The following is a 19,711-nucleotide window of genomic DNA, read 5'->3' on the forward strand; positions in this document are numbered from 1 at the left end:
CACAAAATACAATCGGGGAACAGCAATCAGAGGGGCACAACGGGGGCAGATGCGCAGGAGGCAAGGCGCTTGAAAATAAACAATAGAAAAGCACTTACAGGATGGCGAAAAGTGGCACAATCAGAAGGGGCACGACGGGGGCAGAAGCGCAAGGAGGCAAGGCGCTGAAAATATAGAAAAACACTTACAGGACAGCGGAAAGCGGCACACGGGTCAAGTGAAGCTTACTAGAGCCCACTAGACACCAGGGATGAGGCGCAGGAGGATGCCTGCGGGTGGAGGAGGGCCTCGAACACGCTAGCAGCAGCGTGGGCGGTGGTCAGAGGCAGGTTGGTGCTTCGGACATGGGGGGCGAGCTCTAGACCTAAAGCAGGTCAGAGGTCGAGCAGTTAGGCCAATCTAGGAGGAGTGCTAAGCATTTGTTGTACTCACAGTATCAATCATGCACCACACACACTCAAGGAATAACTTGAGACCAATATTATGAAAATACTTCATATTTTTATATAATTTTAAAGACCAAGATGGTTAAGATATGTTAAGTACTTTTTTGAGTTATGATTTTTCAAAGGTTTAATAAAGTTAGTCTTTCTGAGCGTAATTACGCACCATAAGAATCAGTAAGCAGTAACTTTTAAAAATGCATTAAAAATCGGACAATTGGGTTACCACTTTCTTTTTTTGCATGATGGTCAAAGCAGTCGGTGGGAACCTTGTGCCAGCTGGAGAGCCTTGGGTGGCTCCCGGTTCCAGTGGGAAAGTCTCTTGGCACAGTCACAGGACCACTTGGAGGGGGCACCTGGAAAAGGAGATGGCTTGTAAATTTAACTGTGGTGACGTGGGGTCCCCTTGGGCTGTCGGGGTCACAAGGGGTTAGAGAGCCATGGAGCACAGCTGGATCCTCGTTTCAGAGGGCAGGGCGGCTAGATGCAGGGCAAGTTGGGGATCCAGGAACTGGGCGCAATTGAGCCCTTTGGAAATGGAGGTAAGCTTCTTTGAGGCTGGCTCACAGGACAAAGGTGGCACTCTGGTGGGAGGTCTAGGGTGTTCCTGAAGTATCTCGACCAGGGCTTGCTCCTAGTAAAGCTGCAGCTTTGGGGGAGCTCGTTTTCTTGGTTTCTGATGTGCACTGGCCAGTACAAGAGTTATTGGCTTGGCTCAGACACTAGAGGGTGCAGTGACACCAAAGTTGACACACTTGTAGTCTCGTCTGGGCTGTCATCAAGTCTGGCTGTGACGTACGGTTGTGGAGATATCAGCCGGCCAGTGAAGTGACCCTCACTGGCTTGTTAGTTCTTCCTAGGTTGTTCAGTGGTGCCTCCACTCAGAAGGGAGATCTGGGGCGATTTGTGAAGCCTGGAGGTCTCCTAGGTTTCTTGGGATCAGTCCATTGTCCAGCTTATCTACAGCGACGTTTTTGGGTCCTGGGTGCCGCAGGCAGGGTTTGGCACCTTTTCTTGATGCAAAAGGTCCACAGTTCTCTTGCTTTCGATCTTCTTTGGTGCTGGTTTTCTTTGTCCTTTTTAATACAATTTCTTGGTCCGGGGTGCCCACTAAATACTGAATTTAGTGAGAGTTTTAGGTGGAACATGGTAGCGTCCAATGGGACACTTACCTTCGGGTGGCTACACCCACTACAGTGACCACTTTCTGTGGGAAGGGTCACTTCCCTAAACTTCATTGGCTATTTTCCTCCATTCCAAGATGGAGGAAACTGAATTTGAGGATCCACCTGGCAGGCAACGTCTTAGGGGTGGTGAATGAGGCCACTCCTCCTTCCCATTATTAGGTTTCCCGCCTTTGCTCCTGCCAAAAGTGGGGATTAGTAAAGGGGGATACCAGCTGCAGCTAGCAGCAGGCTTGGGGGTTGGGTTTCAAGGGTGGTAGGCCCTTTGAAGCTCACGGCCAGGACAGTGCACATTCCTGGGGGAGGAGGTGTTAGCTCCTCCACCCAGGAAGGGCATTGTCTTACGAACGGAAGAGACAGGCCTCTCCCCCAAGGTTTGTATATTGGCTGTCTGGAGGTGGCAGCTGGATAAGACCAGTTAGCAAATATGACAGGATAGTTCGTTTTTGCAGGGGACACCTCTAAGGTGGCCGCTCAGTACATTTAGGGATAAATCCAATACTGGCACAAGTTCGAATTTATCATTCTGAGTTGTTTGATACCAAACAACCCAGGGTTCAGAAAGGTCATCATGTAGCTGGGAAACTCGTGTTGACCAGTGTCCAACACATGTTTTAAAATGGCTGCTCTGTTCACTCACTATGTCCTAGGCAATGGCAGCCTGAGTGTATCTAGAGGCCTAGAGGGTGGAACAATCAGTGCTGCTGCCCTCAGGGGCCTGTCCATAGTACCCCATGCCCTGGGCACCTTGGTGCCCCTTTACTAGGGACTTATAGTGGTAACTAAGGGTGTATCTAATTGTGCCAATGTATCACAACAGATTTAGGGAAAGAGCTCTTGCCCCGGGAACCTGGTTAGCAGGGGCCCTGGGCACTACAATTTCCAGAACACATCAACATCAGGCAAAAAGTGGGGGGATACGCATGTCAAAAAGAGGCCCTCTGTCACAGTCAATACAGCCAGTGGCACTACAGATTTGTCAAGTAGCATTCCATCTGTGACTTAAAGTAAAGAAAGAACTGGACAAACTTGAAAAAGCCAGTATTATTGAGAAAGTCACTGGTCCCACCACATAGGTATCCACCCATTGTGGTGATAAAAAAACAAAACCAACCTGGGGACATGAGGATACCCAATATTGCAATCCGTGAAGAAAGACACCTCACTCCCACCATAGACAACCTCATATGGGAACTCAACAGCACCAAGTGGTTCTCCAAGGTACATTTATGGTCCAGGTACCGCCAAATACCCCTGCACCCAGACTTAAGGTACATTACAGCATTCTCCATGCATATTGCGCTCTGGCAATACCGCAACTTACATTTTGATGTATTGAGCACCGCAGGAGCATTTTAGAAAACATTTCACAAACTGCTTGCACTGACGTCCTCTTATTTGCAAAGTCCATTGAGGAACACAATGAGGGAATCTTGAAGGTGTTGCAACACATCCAAGAAACATGACTTTTTCTGCACAGAGAGAAATGTGAGTTCATGAGGCAACAAATTTGCTTTTTGGGTACACATTCTCACAGAGGGGGTAGCTCCAGATCCAAAGTAGGTACTAGACATCAGAAATGCCCCAGTCACATCCAACATCTCCTAAGTAAAAAGCTTCTAGGCATGGTGAACTACTTTGACCGTTTCGTACCCAATTTGACCCCCTCACATATCCACAATGAAACCTCACGAAAGTCAAGACCCAATGGACCTTGAGCGATGAGGAGGAGCAGGATTTCCATGCGACCAAGAAGACGCTCTTGGCCAACACAACACTGGAATATTTTGACCCTTCGAAATTGATGATTATTGCAAAAGACACCAGCCCGAAGGCGGTAGGAGCTGTCCTCACTCAGCAACAGCCCGGCAGAGACTGGGCCCCAGAGGCATATGCCATCTGCTCCTTGACCCCCATGGAAAAGAGATACTCGCAAATAGAAAAGGAGGCCATCATAATCCATTGAGCCGGCAGGCATTTTCACTTACACATCTATGGTCACCTCTTATTGGTGACCACAGACCACTAACCATTGGTTTCACTATTCCAGGGCACATCCTTCAAACCGCTGCCCGGAATTGAAAAATGGATGTTACAGTACCAAGACTAGGACTGTCGGGTAGGATACTGGCCCAGGGCCACCAACTTCGCAGACTACCTGTCCCTTCATCCACGAGAGCGGATACACATAATGCGCAAGGAGACAGAAGATGCTCAAAATACCAAAGTGTACATGAAATATGCAGTGGAATAGTCATGACCTTTACCTCTGTCCCTGGACACGGTCCGCTGTGAAAGCGAGCAGGACAAGTGCATTTGGCTAGCCCTACAGAGCACACTGAACAGATCGGCAGAACAAAATACAGCCACTGCATCACCCCCTGTGCACTGCAAGGAGGTGATCCACAGCCTTGCTCCGAGGAAGTGGTCAGCGACTCCCAAGGGAACACCTGGGCTACTTTTCTAGTGGACCCCTGATTTCCAGGAGCCTGATCCCTAGTGGCAATGGTGACTGTGCAAGGTACCAGCTAAAAAGCCACCAGACGCCCTCAAGCAGGCTGAAGGAGTGTATGATAACATGAGCAGGCCATACATTGTGTATGGTCATTACCCAGTTTTGCACGGTTTGCATTTGTAAGGAAATTAGTTTCTTTTATTGATGGGTAAAAAAAGGATGTAATGTCTGTCCCTGAGCAATGTAACATAGGGGCAGTGCCATGTAGTAGGCAAGGAAGCTCAAGGAACACCTGCACATACAAGTATTTTGATGTGGCCCAAGGACAAGGGGGCCAGAGAATAAAAGGCGAAAGTCAGGAACTGAGCTACAGTTACAAGCCTGATGCATAACACACAATTTCTTTCCCTTGTGTGTTTTATACATCCGCTCCAGCAATCAGTGTGACTAGGTCACAGGTGGTGGGCCCAGGTAGGCATCAGGTACCTAGCTCCAGATGGAGGTAACAGTCCTTGACTTTATCTGCCTCAATTTTAGTTTTCCTTTGAAGTCAAGTAAATTGAAAGTAAAAGGATAGAGGAGCTCTTTCTGTAACCCGTTTTGAAGTTGCCTGGAAAAATATGTGAAACTCTAGTGTCCCAAAAGCAATTATCACAGGATTTTATTGAGTCAAGTGCAATTGGAAGGGGGAGCAGTAAGGGAATTACTCCTCAGACCACACAATTTTCTGGCGCTCAACACCATTACAGCAACATTCATCTATAAACACTAATACAAGCTGCACTGTTCATAATGATGGGGTAGCTAACACGGCTAATACCACTAGATGCTTGCAGAAGTGAGTCTTTATTGCTTCCTCATCTGTGGATCTTTTTTAAACAGTCTTAGTTTTATGAGGGCACTTCTTGAAGTTGCTCAAAAGCTTCTGACATATCAGAGTGAGGTTTTATTGCTGTATACATGGATGTAGCTTAGTTTTGGGACAGTATGCCACTGGTACATTTTAGGCTAAAAAAGACATTAACTCAAAAACAGCTTTTCCATTTATAATGCTGTGCTATTGGCCCTCTGGGTATGTCTCAAATTTAGATTTCTCAAAAACTCTGGACTAATTAGATGAGAAAAGCGAACTATTTCAGTGGGACTGGCCAGCTCTCTATCATACCCGAGGGACCAGTCAGGCAGTGCAATTCCAGGGCACTGCTTGTTGCTGATTGTCTACTATATAAGATTCACATTCTTGGGGCACTGTGCGTCTTTTTAGCTGAGGGACACAAGACAAAGCCTTGGGTGTTTGTTGTGCCTTCTGCTTAGTTACTAGTAGTATACACAATGGAAGACTTGTAATTAAACATTACTGTTAGTTTTGGGCAATAACACTAATGAAACAGCCACTGCAAATTTCTTGGATAAGTATCAAATGCCACCATGCCACAGTACTAGCAATTGAAGTTTCAACAATTCCATTTGAATACTAAAGTGATATGCTTACAGTCAACCAACTTAATTGCTAGCTCACTGCCCATCTCCACCATCATCCACCAGTCAGATTCTTGTTTAGTTCTTGTGAACCTGTTCAGGATAGTTTTCTGCAAAATATATTCAAGGAATTTAAACTCTTCTCCAAAAGAACCTGACAAACCCACCTACTGGGTATAGAAAACTTTGTCAAGCTGCAACATGAAATCTCACCAAGAAAAGTCATTCAGCACTTCGGTACATAGAGTACCATTCATCCAGTGAAACCTCCACATCCTGAAGAATTTTCATCTTTGGTTTCCTTCTTCAGTCATGTTAGAACTGAAAGGGTGGTCTTTTCCCAAACCTTTTGCCTGCTTGCCTCAAACGTTTGCTGATTTCATATTGCTAGCGTTACAACTTTCAGCACTTTATCACTGCTGACCAGTACTGGTGCATGTGCTCTCTCCCTAAAATATGGTTTGCATGGAATATACCTAATTATCATATTTATTTTACTTATAAGTCCCTGGTGAAGTGCACCATGCGTATCCAGCGCTTGAAAATTAAATACTACTAGTGGTCCTGCAGCACTGCTTGTGTCACACACTTTAGTATCACTTTAAAGTATGTCCCAGGCCTACCATTGCAACCTGAATGCAGTGTTGCACTGCCTTTTCAACTTGAAATTTAAAACCATTTATAACCCCTCGCCAAACCTTAAACTCCCCTTTTATTACATATAAATAATTTCTAAGATAGGTCCTACCAAGCCCATTAGGCACTGTGCTATGTAATTAAAATGCAGGACATCAGTGTTTTAAGTTTTACATGTCCTGGTAGTGAAAATTCTCAAATTCTTTTTTCAGGACTGTGTTTGCCTCCTCCTGTCGTAAGATGACAATGGGGTTTCCTTATTACATTTAATAGGCTGTAATTCCTGATTTGAAAGGGACAGACCTACCATGTTTTTACGAACTGGACTTCTTACCCTACCAACTCAGTACACTTTTGGATCTTTGTGGATACTCTACAGGGAAGAAAGACTACTGTGCAGCTACAAAGACTACTCCACAGCTGGACTACTGCTGGGGAAGAACTTCTTTCTTGCTGTGCTGGCCTGCTGTCTGCTGCCCTCCTTGTTGGGTTGAGAAGAATTGAACCCACACTTGAAGCCAGAAGCAGACTGACTGCAAGGGCTTGCTGGCTTGCCTCCTGTTCTTCTGAAGCCTCAGGGACAGAAAAGACTTCCAACTCATCATCTCCAGCACTTGGACTCTGCCTTAATGTGCTACTCCAGTCCAAAATACAGACATCAATGCCATTGTGTGGTTCGGAATCAGTGCATCTCCATCAATGCCAATGCATCACCGCTTCTGTGAGGATCGAGGACACCACATTGTTGTTTACACTGTGTATTGCCAATGCAGTGAGGCTTGGGAACACCGCATTGCAGACTGGGTGATGCATCACTTCCATTCTAAACTCATCCATGATTTTGCACAGCTCAGAGCCAATGCATTGTCTACATCTTTGGGATCATTGCCAAAGCAACGCCTCCTTTGCTCCTCGCATCTTGTTCTCAACATCAACACAACTGAGGACCAAGGTACTGTTTCAGTGGTCCAAAGCTGGTCCCTGTATCTTACCTGCACCCCATCACTGTCAGCCTGACTTTTCAGATTTGACTTGGGCAAGAGTGACAAGATTTAGAACTTTATGCATTTAAGCATTACAGTTAAGTTTATTCTTTAAAAATTAATATCCTGACTTCTAGCTATTAGGGGGCATATTTATACTCCGTTTTTTTACACAATTCCGACGCAAAACTAACTCCATATTTATACTTTGGCGTTAGACGCGTCTAGCGCCAAAGTCCATGGAGTTTGCGTCATTTTTTTGCGTGGACACCTACTTTGCGTTAATGATATGCAAGGTAGGCGTACCCGTCTAAAAAATTGACTCTGAGGCATATGCGCCGTATTTACACTCCCGGGCAAATTTCACGCCTGGGAGTGGGCGGGTCCAAAAAAATGACATACACCCGCTTTTGCGCCGTTTTTTAGCGCCTGGACAAGGCAGGCGTTAAGGGACCTGTGGGCTCGGAAGGAGCCCAGAGGTGCCCTCCCATGCCCCCAGGGACACCCCCTGTCACCCTTGCCCACCCCAGGACGACACCCAAGGCTGGAGGGACCCATCCCAGGGACATTAAGGTAAGTTCCGGTAAGTATTTTTAAAAAAAGAATTTGTGGCATAGGGGGCCTGATTTGTGCCCCCCTACATGCCACTATGCCCAATGACCATGCCCAGGGGACATAAGTCCCCTGGGCATGGCCATTGGGCAAGGGGGCATGACTCCTGTCTTTGTTAAGACAGGAGTCATTTCTATGGGGGGTTGGGCGTCGAAAAAAATGGCGCAAATCGGGTTGAGGCAAAAAATTTGCCTCAGCCTGACTTGCCTCATTTTTTGGCGCCCAAGCTCCATATCCCCCTACACCGGCGCTGCCTGGTGTACGTCGTTTTTTTTCACGCACACCAGGCAGCGCCGCCGGCTAACGCCGGCTAACGTCATTGATTAAATACAGTGCCCGCATGGCGCTTCAGAATGGCGTTAGCCGGTGCTAATATTTTTGACGCAAAACTGCGTTAGCGCAGTTTTGCGTCAAAAAGTATAAATATGGCCCTAGATGTTTGTCATTTTGGTCTTTTTTTGTTAATTAAATTAAGCTTTATTTCTCCAACCAGGTGTGATATCTTTTTGTGTGGTGTCTTCACTGTTTTTCTGTTTGAAATGTTGCACAAATGCTTAACATGTTGACTTTTAAGTTAAGCCTGATTGCTCTGTGCCAAGATACCAGGGGCTAAGCACATGCTAATTTAGGGTGTTGTTGTGACTTACTCTGACTAGGATTGTGGTTTCGGCTTCGACAGGATGCATATCTCTGCCAACCAGAAACACAATTTCTAACAAGTCTGTAACCTAAAGATCATATGTAATATTATGGAACTCTCATCAAATTATGCCATGAAACCCATCTTTTTGGGGAGTTTTTGCATAAGAAAAAACAAGTTCATTTAAAGATATCTGATATGTGGACCTAACCCTAGCATCACTATTTGTCTGGTTGCCTGAAACGTAGAGTTTTTCATATTCCGTCAGGTTACAATTGAGTGACATAGAAAGGCTGGGTAATTGCAGTGGAATTTAATTTTCACAAAATACATTTTCTACTTTGTCTATAGGTTTTCTGATTCTTTTCTATTAGAAACAAATAAAGGTTTAGGATTATGATTTGAACTTTAAGATTTTCATTGCTTCACTTTGCTACTGCTTGAGTGGGTGCATTCTTGTACCAAAAACACGTCCTGAGAGTAAGTCTGTGCCTCAGCACGTTATGGATGGTTGAGGCTGAGATACTTTTAAATAACCTTCAGTTTGCCTCAGGAGGTCTATCACACGGATAATAGATGCTACGGTCTCACCTAAATCCACAAGGAGAAATCTTTATGAGTTGCGGGTGCTCTTTGGCCCTCACAGTCTCTATATCACGCTGCTAGCCAGACATAAGCTGCTAGGCTAATCAGGAGCAAAAATCTACTGAAGTCAGAAGTTAAGTTAATAAAATATGAACTTATTTTTTCATACCTTGGCAGAAAAAAGATGGAGTAAAAGAAAAGAGCCTATTACAGGTGCACTAAATACAACATTAGAATCTAAGAAAGGAAATGGTTCACTGCTGAGACTGTGTGTACATTAGTTTAGCAAGCATCTAAACACAAACATACAGGTCTATGATTCTAGAAATCATCTCCTGTCAAACATATCATTTGGTCTTGATAGGTATACAAAAGACAGATCATATTAATAAAATGAAGACATACAACTACTATCCAAACAATAGATAAAATATCTGCTGAGTTACTAATATCTTGAGTAGTACCACAAATATGTGGAATTACCAACATTGCTTTTAGATCTCTTCTCTGGCACACAGTAAAAGTGTAACAGTTTAGAGAGTCTCTGAACCTTGACATTCGCTTATGTCATCCTGGACATCCCCAGCCACTGCCACATCACAGACCACCTGAGAAATCGCACTGGCTCCCAGTCAACAAGAGAATCACCTTCAAACTTCTCATCCATGCTCACAAAGCCCTGCATAATCCCGGACCAGAATACCTCAACAGATGGCTCTCCTTCTACACCCCGACCCGGCATCTCCGCTCCGCCAACCTCAATCTCGCAAGCGTCCCATACATCCACAGAACTACAACCGGTGGTAGATCATTCTCGCACCTCGAAACCAAAACGTGGAACACTCTTCCCACCCACCTGCGCCAGACCAAAGACCTCCTTACCGTCAGGAAACTTCTCAAGACCTGGCTGTTCCAGCAGTAGCAGCACTTCAGCCCCCTTCTCCCCCCCTCTCAGCACCTTGAGACCCTCACAGGTGAGTAGTGCTCCTTACAAATTCTTGATTGATTGATGTACTTTGAAACATTCCTTTTTAGAGAAGTAGCATGTAAACATTTGGAAAGTCTCCTAACTTTAGAAACACTTTTGATAGTGATTAGCATAGCTTCTTTCTGCTGTATATCTGTTTGTTTTAACTGGTCTCTGGTTATTTCGCCATTGTAGAGGGTTCATTCATCAGAGTGTCAAGTGAAAAGTCATGGTTACTGGCAAAGCGAATAGGTGAGACAATCCTACTGGGGAACTGACAAAAGCAAATAAAATGCGTACTCCAGTTCAAAACAATTTAAAAAGGATGACTTTTGTGTATAATGCACTGATGTAATTAAGACATATAACTGTACTGTGATCGAGTGTCGCTTTCAGCTGTAAAACAGGCCCTCATACATTCCAGCGGAGGTGAAAGGATGTACCCAAACATCCAATAAAAAGAAGGCGAGACTAAAATCCTGTGGCCTGATCCAAGATGTGGCTGGCAATGTCTGAAGGCAGTTGTTCAAGGTTTTGGAGCCAAAGAAGCAAATGACTGCATGAAAGTCCTTACAATATGTGTCTAATAAAATATGCTCGTCATGAATGTCGCACTCACGATTGCCCTTCAAACCTAACAAGTTTTGGCAAAACTAATATTTCTGGGTTTGGACAGCTGGTACAATGGCTATTTTTTTATTGCACATGTTGGACTTGGCCCTTTTTACAGGGTCATCCCCAGACTTTTTGCCTCCTTTCTCCTATTTTTCCTGACCTGTTTGTGTTGGCTTTTAAACTCTGAGCACTTTACCACTGCTAACCAGTGCTAAAGTGCATATGCTCTCTGTGTAAATTGAACTATCAATTGCTTTATCCATGATTGGCATATTTGATTTACTCATAAGTCCCTAGTAAAGTGCACTAGCGGTGCCCAGGGCCTGTAAATCAAACACTACTAGTGGGCCTGCAGCACTGGTTGTGCCACCCACATAAGTAGCACTGTACTCATGTCTCAGACCTGCCACTGCAGTGTCTGTGTGTGAAGTTTCAAACTGTAAATTCGACTTGGCAAGTGACCCACTTTCCAGGCCTAACCCTTCCCTTTTCCTACATGTAAGACACCCCTAAGGTAGGCCCTAGGTAGCCCCATGGGCAGGGTGCAGTGTATGGTTAAGGTAGGACATGTACTGTTGTGTTTTATATGCCCTGACAGTGAAATACTGACAAATTCAGTTTTCACTGTTGCAAGGCCTATCTCTCTCATAGATTAACCTGGGGACTGCCTTTAAACATGATTAAAGCGTAGATTCCCTTTGGGAGCAGATAGACATGTGGAGTTTAGAACCTCTGAACTCACAATTGAAAAATACAGCTTTCAGTAAAGTTGATTTTAAGACTGTGTGTTTGAAAATGCCACTTTTAAAAAGTTGGCATTTTCTTGCTTGAGCCATTTTGCGACTCTGCCTTTTTGTGGATTCCCTGTCTGGGTTAGTTTGACAGTTGGGTTGTTTGCACCTCTCTCCAGACAGTGACACAAAGGGGGCTGGGGTGTAGCCTGCATATTCCATGCGCCATCTGTGCTAGGAGGGAGGGGAGGAGTGGTCACTCGCACCTGAAAGGGCTGTGCCTGTCCTCACACAATGCAGACTCCAATCCCATGGGGTGTGTCTGAAGCCTTGCCTGGGCAAGGCAGGATTTCACAATCAAGTGAGACTTTTCTTTGAAGTAAGCCTACGTCAAAGGCCAAAATGGGTATAAGAAGAGGGCCCAAAACCACAGACTTTAGACACTTCTTGGGGTAGACACTCTACCTCACAGACACTTCTGGACAAGAAACCTGCTGGTGAAGAATACCTAAACCAGACCTGCCAAGAGGAACTACCTGGCGGCCAAAGTACTCACTAGGAGTGCTTTTCTGACAAGGACTGCTGCCTTGCTGTTTCCCTGCTGCCTTGCTGCTCTCTGGCTGTGCTGAGAAGTGCTCTTCAGGGGCCTGGATAGAGCTTGCCTCCTGTTCCCTGAAGTCTCAGGACCAAAAAGACTTCACTCCTGCAATCGGACTCCTTGTGCGGCAAAAACTCGATGCACAGCCTGCTAAAAATGACTAACAGCCTGCCCAGCGGTGAGAAATTCACTGCGTGCTGAACCGGGACGCCGCAACGTGACTTCGCAAGGAGAAGATCGACGTGGCGCCTGCGTTGTGACCGGAACTTCGACGCATGGCCCACCAGATCGACGCACAGCCGACCCACGATGACGCAGCCTGACTTGCAGAGAGAAGATTGACACGGAGCTTGCCGTGCGGGAGAAATTTCACGCAACGCCCACTGGATCGACGTAGCACTTGTGACTTCACTCCACAAGCCCAGTATTCCACGCACAGTCCCTGGGCGCCAGAAACCCCCGCAACCCGAAGAGGAACCAAGACCATGCACAGGAAATCGACGCACAGCCTTCCCCTGCATGGAAAATAATGACGCAAGTCAGTGCGTGCAAAGGGGTGAAACCGACGCACACCTCTCCGTCTTCCATCACCTCCTCTGCAGTCCCTTGTGGGGACCAGGTACTTTGTGCTTGCAAGGAACTTTTATTGTTTTTAAAGGACAGTTACTTGTTTCTCAAAGACTTAAGACATTTTATATCACTTTTATGGTGATATCTCAAAATCTATTTATTGCATTTTAATCGTTTTGACCTGCATCTTATCAGATAAATATTATATATTTTTCTAAACACTGTGTTTTGTATTTTTGTGGTGCTAGATGGTGGTATTGTATGATTTATTGCACAAATACTTTACTCATTGCCTTCTTAGTTAAGCCTGACTGCTCAGTGCCAAGCTACCAGAGGGTGGGCACAGGATAATTTGGATTGTATGTGACTTATCCTGACTAGAGTGAGGGTCCTTTCTTGGACAGGAGGTAACCTGACTGCCAACCAAAGACCCCATTTCTAACAGCACGCATATGCTACCAAACAAAAGAAAAGAAAGAAAACATTCCACTGCCTAAATGTGGTGGCCAGAAACTTGCAATAAAAGAATTAAATTAAGAAATGCATATACATTTAAAAGATCACTAGGGATGCTTCCTAGCTAGAAAGTGGGCTTGAAACAAGCATAGAACCCTTTTTTAAGTTTTAGTAGAGATCATAGTAAAATATAATTCTCATTGATGGAAAGAAAATATATTTATTGACATTGAAGAACTGTAACTGTAGGACATAATTTAAAGACACAAGGATAACTAAACATTGAAAAATAATTCAGAATGAAAATAATTGGCAAAGTACTGGCCCACCAGTACTAAAACATATGTGCATTTCTTTTTGGGCAGATGTCCACACATTATCAGAAAACATTCTGTTAATCACAGTGGAAGAGAGTCGGGCTGCCTATTGCCCCATGCTGTGGTGGACGGAAGCAAAAGGTGAATGACAGTTGAAAAGACCAATGGAAGAAGAGGGATGGCCAAAAGCCCCTCTGTCTATACACTTATGGATGTATTTTTGGTTATACATTTTATGACTGCACAAGACTGGTGAAGCAATTTAAGTATTTTCTAGGTCAGACATTAAAATGAATTATAGCATATTTAAAGGGTGAGTAGTATTATGTTCTCACTTTGCTTGCCGTCATAGGAGCCATATGTACAAATTGAAGGAATAGTATTTGCTTAGTTGTGATTTTATGTGAATCACAATTAATAAATCTCTATTCCAAATGTATAAAACTAATTGTGTTTCACTTAGTGATTTTTACTGGGTCACAAATCAACCTACCTCATGAATATTAAAGAGGAAAGTCGCAGTTTGCGACCCATTAGGAATTGCAGCCTTCCCAGGGGTGGTGGCCTGCTGGGGTCAGCAGACAAACAGGTCTGTGACTGATTTTTGATAAAACAAACTTTAAAAAAAAAAAATGCAGCCCCTTTTCCTTAAAGGAAAATGAGATGTGTTTCATAAAATAAGATGAAATGTCTAAGTTTAATTTTTTATGAGTAAGTAGTGGTCCCATCCACGAAGGGGAAGGGGTCTGAGGGGTGGAGGGTGACCCCTTCCCATTTACAGTCATACATAGCACTGAAATTCGTATTTCGAAAGGACACCCTAGGACCCCTTCCCATTATCAGTCATACATAGCACTGAAATTTGTATTTTGAAAGGACACCCTAAACACACCTTTTCCAAATCCTGAATCACTAAAAACACAAATTGTGATTCCTTACCAAATCGTAATTTGTGTTTTCCACGTCTGAAAAAGCATTTTCGTGATTCTGTTATTCAGGCCGTTTCTGACCACAAAAAGGTTTTTGCAGATAAGGCCCATAGTTCTTTAACCCACCTACGCTCGTTCATGACGGATTCACAAAGAACTTGCAAAACATTTGTGCAGCGAGAACTGTTTGTCCAACAGGGACAAATGTATTACCTAGTCGCATGTTTTAATTGCATCGCACTGATTTCCATCTATTTTGCTTTTTTAAGTGTGTGATTAATTGTTTTGCTTCCTATGTCACATCTCGAGCTTTCGTGTTTTAAACTGTTATACTGATGTTAAACGGGGATTTGGTTCTGGAAAGACCAGTTATGATGTCGGCATCAAATGGTACAGTTCACAGTTCCCTGGCTATCAAAGGGTAGCAATATAATGTATTCATTATTTAGGTTTCGAAAAACACTCTTTTTATTCGTATTCAGGCCATCGTGACTGTACTGTACATCACCGCACTGCGAGTACTTAGAGCACAAGTGGCTGCCAGCAGACATACAGAGTAATGAGGCAGTGTGTCTTGATTGTAACCATAAGGAAAGAATGATGGTGCCGAAAGCGAAATGCATTTTGCGAGAGAGTGCCAATGGATTTATACATCTCCGGGATGGAAAGTCCTGAAAAATCTCAGCCGCCTTTTATGTCAAGTGCACGAGCTGACCTTAAGCGTATGGCACGTTTTTCAAGGTCTCTTGGCAGGGAATACTTCATGCTGCAACAGACATGCACCGTACCCCCGGGAAAAGCGCATGCATAAGGTTTAAAATCAAATCATATGGCAATGCCATTCACCAGGGAAAACGTAACGCTTGAAGCTCCATATAGATGAATATGTTGCTGCTTCTGAGGCAATGACTGAAAGCGAGAGACAGTGAGGCATCATCCAAAAGTTCAAGACAAGGAACTGACTCGCGGATTCTGGACTCAAACAGAAATAGCTTTTCTGTTCAAAAATACAAAAATGTAACACAGAATATAAAAAAATAAGCATTCCAATAAGCAGGGTCTGTGCGTCTCTCCACTACAAATGTTCTAATTCTGGTTTTAATGCACCTCTCCTAGGTCCTGCGCTCGAGGCGCCCTAGCCCTGCTGTTCCTCCTTGGCGCTACCTGGATGTTTGGGGTCCTGCATGTTGTCAGCGGATCCGTAGTCACGGCATACCTATTCACAATCGCAAATGCCTTCCAAGGAATGTTCATTTTCATATTTCTTTGCGTTTTGTCTAAGAAAGTAAGTATGGTGTGCTGGCATAGCCAGAATTATCACGTCTTGTTTCTATACAAAGTTTATGGTGACGTTATGGTGTGCAGGTTGTGTTACTAGCCATCATCCCGGGTTACATTACATAGGCCCTGATTACGAATTGAATGGTACAGGTGAAATGGTAAATTTGCGCACAAACATACTATTACCGTGCAGTAAATCACTTTTTTTAGTTGTAACACCACACGGAATTCCCAATTCAAATCAGGTTTAATGCATACATTAAGCTTTTTCCTTAAGCATGTGGTAATATATCCTTGGACCCCTGGTCAAGGTTGGGATTGAGGCACGGGGTAGAGGGAGTAGGTGAGGGAAGTGGAAGGTAATTGTTGGCACAGAATGGAGCACTGTATGCCACTTATCAGGAAAAGCCTGAGGAGTGAGGCTTGAAAGTCTCAAGCAATTTCAAACCTGACTTCCTTGTTTGAAAAATTGGGTACAGTTTTCTCACACCAAGAAAAAACGGGTGTGGACAAAACCAGACAACTTATAATCAGATGGAGCAGAATTTTGTCTGTCAATTTTAGGGGTGGGCAAACAATTCCACTCCACTGGTGGAGTTTGCAGACTTTTGCCCACTCTGCATTCTGGTTGAAGCATGGACTACTGGGAAAGCTCCACCAACTGCCACATGGTGGAGTTTTTTCTTATGTGTGTTTTGCTAAAGTTAAGTTGGTGAGCAAGAATTTACATCCATTAATGTGGTTTTCAGGTGCTAAAATGCCTTCTAGTGAGATTTCTCAACTCAGGCGGTCATGGAAGATCATGACCATTTGCGTTGAGAAAGCTGCTGCTCGAGTACAAAAACTACTTTAGTGGCAGAAAGAAGTGGCGTCCTGTGGTGCACTGTGAGGTGCTGTTTGTGCTGATTTCATAGTGTGGAAGAAGCTCACAGTGCTAAAAATCAAGCTTAGCAGCACAATGTGACCAATTCTGCCCGCTCATGGAACTCTGCGGACTCCGCAGAGTGTTTATGTAACTCAGCAGAATTCCGCGGAGTGAAACTCTGTCACTTCTGCCCATCCCTAGTTAATTTCACATCACCCAAATTATAATCAGGGCCTGAATACGCATAACATTGCAACTTATTATGAAGGGAAAATAAATTAAGGAAACTAATTTAAAACACATCACTAAACCAGCATTATAGATGTGCAACAGTATTACTGTAACCCTCTAAAAATCAGAAATTATGCATTACCCTTATCTTCTACCAAGTCATACCTGGAATATTATCTTTTGTATGCAAAATTCTTATACAAAAGTGTAAGTGTTGGTTGAGTTACCATGATTGAAACAAATTAAATAAGAAAACTCTCCATAGAATCTTCATTTTAAAATGACTGTGCGCTACCTTTTTAGAAGAGCTGTATTTTTTAGTTTTTTTTTTTTCATTTGTTCAGTCAGATTTATTAAATAGCATTCCTGCCTTAAATGATATCACAGAGAAATTGGTGGGCTTCTGCACTTCTTGAACTAGAGTAATATTTATCACTGCTATATTCAAAGCATGCTGAGCTGGCAAACCTGGTTGCTTCATAGGTTCCTTTAAGATATGCTAAGATAACTTGTTGATAACAGTTCCTTGGATTAAATCATTACATATATGAAAGTTAAACATGTGTATCTTCTATTACGTCAATTATCTAATCAACTGGCTGAGTCATCTGTGATTGTTTCCTTGAAAGAACACTCACAAAGTAAATTAATATTATCTTTTTCAGATTCAGGAGGAATATTATAGACTCTTCAAAAACGTGCCGTGCTGCTTCGGTTTCCTGAGATAAATGGCTGAAAATTATGACAGCATGACCAGGCAACCAAGAAGAAATTTTATGATCATCATCACTTTTTGTATAATCAAACAGTCAATGATGAAAGAAAACAATTTATCTTTAATTCTGTTAGGTGTCCCACAGAAGCAATTTAAATGCCCCTTATTAGCCTTTGTGCATCAATCTACATTTCCAGTCTGTAGAGGAAATGAAGTAGATATTAATGATACCGGACAGTAGTCAACTCAATATGTTGTTAAGTATATTACATGGTTTACTTTCCAGATTTTTTTTAATTAAAGCAATGCACTCAAATCCAAAATCATCACTCAATTGTTCCTCCACTTGTCCTTGCAACCTATTTATTTGCCACAATCCTGGTTTATGTACCAAAAAAGAAGACTTGCAGAGGAAATGCTTTAAAGTGACACTTTTATGAGCCTCTGTCAGTGTATGCCACTTACCATTCCTAATATGTCCATAATGAGCATACACATTTACAAATGTGTGTCCTACAAAATGTGCGTGAGTATTGAGTGATAGATTGAATTAGACTGCCCAATTGAGAAGGCACTGACACGTTGCTCAAGATACGCTTGCCCCCCAAATGCAAATATTTTATAAACATAGTTACATGTATGTTTACAAATCAAACTATTTAAGGGCCATAGCCTTTAAATCATATCCATTTTCAGCGCACATTCTTGAAAATTCTTTGGATAAATGTTGTTTGTCTTTCTCATAAATCGCAGTTATGAAGGAAAGGCAACTTTATGATCATGTGCTTTGTAAGGGTAAATAGTAGATGACAATTTATCTGTTCATACGAGTACAAAACACTGTAGATTGTTTAAGTCTAATTTATTTGATGATGTATTACTTTTTTGTTTATAACTTGTAACCGTTGTTGTTCAATGAGCTTTATTGCTGAAACAAATAGCATAAGTTAGTATTTATTCAAAATGCTCTGTCAACAATTGCAATGATGTGTCATTTGAACTCATTACTTACTAAATCCACTTTCTTTCAGGCATTGAACTAAGTTTCTTGCTTGTATATTGAGGTCAATTCGCCACACAAATCCCCCACCCCCATTTGTCCCGGTCTTGTGTGGGAATGTAGCAGTAATCTGCTGATTAAAAAGTAAATGCCTCCTTTCAAACTCATAGTTGATATTTATTCTGCACAGCTTTTCCATTAGACAACTTGACAGTTAGAGAGGCACATTTTGCTGTCTTTTACCTATGATTCGGCTTTATTCTTCGAGTAAGCACAATTATGCCAGCACAGTGCTGCGACTTGTAAGCAGCACGCGTTGACAAGGCATTTAGACCCTGTCTCGCCTCTCTTTCCACTAGTAAGCCTAAAGGCAAGTTCTTGAGCGTGTTCAAGTTAAGGCACCTTTCCTTTTCGGCTCCTCCCTATTTTCTTCCCTTCCTGCAGGCAAAACTGACTAACTCATAAAAGCATAGAAGTTGCTGACTTGTGCTAATTCAACTGATTTCATGCCTTTTCATTCCAGCTCAAGCAGTTCAACTCTCGATTTTACTCAAGTAGAGTTATGCCATAGATAATCTTGCAAACATAATTAAAACAGCTAAAAAGCATTCGAGATAAAAAGAAACATTATTTATGAACACGTTAAGAAACTGAAAATAAAAGTACTAAAAAGTAAAACATTCAGCATTCGAGTCATGAAAGTTCCAGTGCACAATCACATTGGTGCAGAGTGTCCCACACAAGTGTATGCCATTGTTAAAGAGCCACGTAAATGACTTTCCAGCTGGCAGCCTCAAAGCCCTAGTGCTGGGATACCCCCCGGCTGATAAGCTGTGCTTTATAAATCTATTTGGATTTGGGAAGAAGAAAGGATCCTCGTGGAGTAAGAAATCTGCAAATATAATTTATGCAGAATAACAGATCAGGTAGCACAACAAGAAGTGAACATATATACTTGCAGTTTAGTAGCATCAGTATGTAAATATTCAATGTGATCGGTGCTTAAGTGATAACATGGTGGATTTCAGTGAAATAGTGCAATGGCGTGTATAATACAAGAAGCCAGTAGAACAATAGTAGACTTTGCAGAATATGTCTCATTTAAGGGTCTTGAACATTCAGACACCCGAACGAGTTGTCTGTTTTAGTGTTTTAGTGTACACACTGCCCTGAATGTAAACGGCATTTTGACCCCATGGAAGTAGAAGCCATCATAGAGACTATAGCATGAATGCAGACACAGAGCTATTGCCTGGGAATGACCCGGAGAGGTAAGTTACGAAATCGAGCCGAGAAACTCAGCTCTCCAGTGTTGAAGGTTTGAGATGCACAGAAGTAAAGCAGAGTTCTGAAACTAAATCAGAAATGTTTGGCTGTGAGAAAATCAGTAGTAAAGAGTATACCTCCACAACATTTGGC

General features: G+C 43.0%; 1 protein-coding gene and 1 long non-coding RNA gene across 4 annotated transcripts in view; one reads left to right on the top strand and one right to left on the bottom strand.

Moving 5' to 3' along the window:
* Nucleotides 1-18,970, top strand: part of ADGRL4 (adhesion G protein-coupled receptor L4) — a 918,866-nt gene extending 899,896 nt beyond the window's left edge. For all 3 annotated transcript variants that reach the window (XM_069232213.1, XM_069232212.1, XM_069232214.1), the window contains 2 exons: nt 15,317-15,485; nt 17,243-18,970. In XM_069232213.1, the coding sequence (XP_069088314.1) occupies nt 15,317-15,485; nt 17,243-17,305 (232 nt within the window). In that variant the 3' untranslated portion in view covers nt 17,306-18,970. The remainder of the gene's footprint in view (nt 1-15,316; nt 15,486-17,242) is intronic.
* Nucleotides 1-19,711, bottom strand: part of LOC138293159 (uncharacterized) — a 195,319-nt gene that overhangs the window by 137,915 nt on the left and 37,693 nt on the right. The window lies entirely within an intron of this gene.

The sequence above is a fragment of the Pleurodeles waltl genome, chromosome 4_2 (assembly GCF_031143425.1).
Source record: "Pleurodeles waltl isolate 20211129_DDA chromosome 4_2, aPleWal1.hap1.20221129, whole genome shotgun sequence".
Classification (NCBI taxonomy): domain Eukaryota; kingdom Metazoa; phylum Chordata; class Amphibia; order Caudata; family Salamandridae; genus Pleurodeles; species Pleurodeles waltl.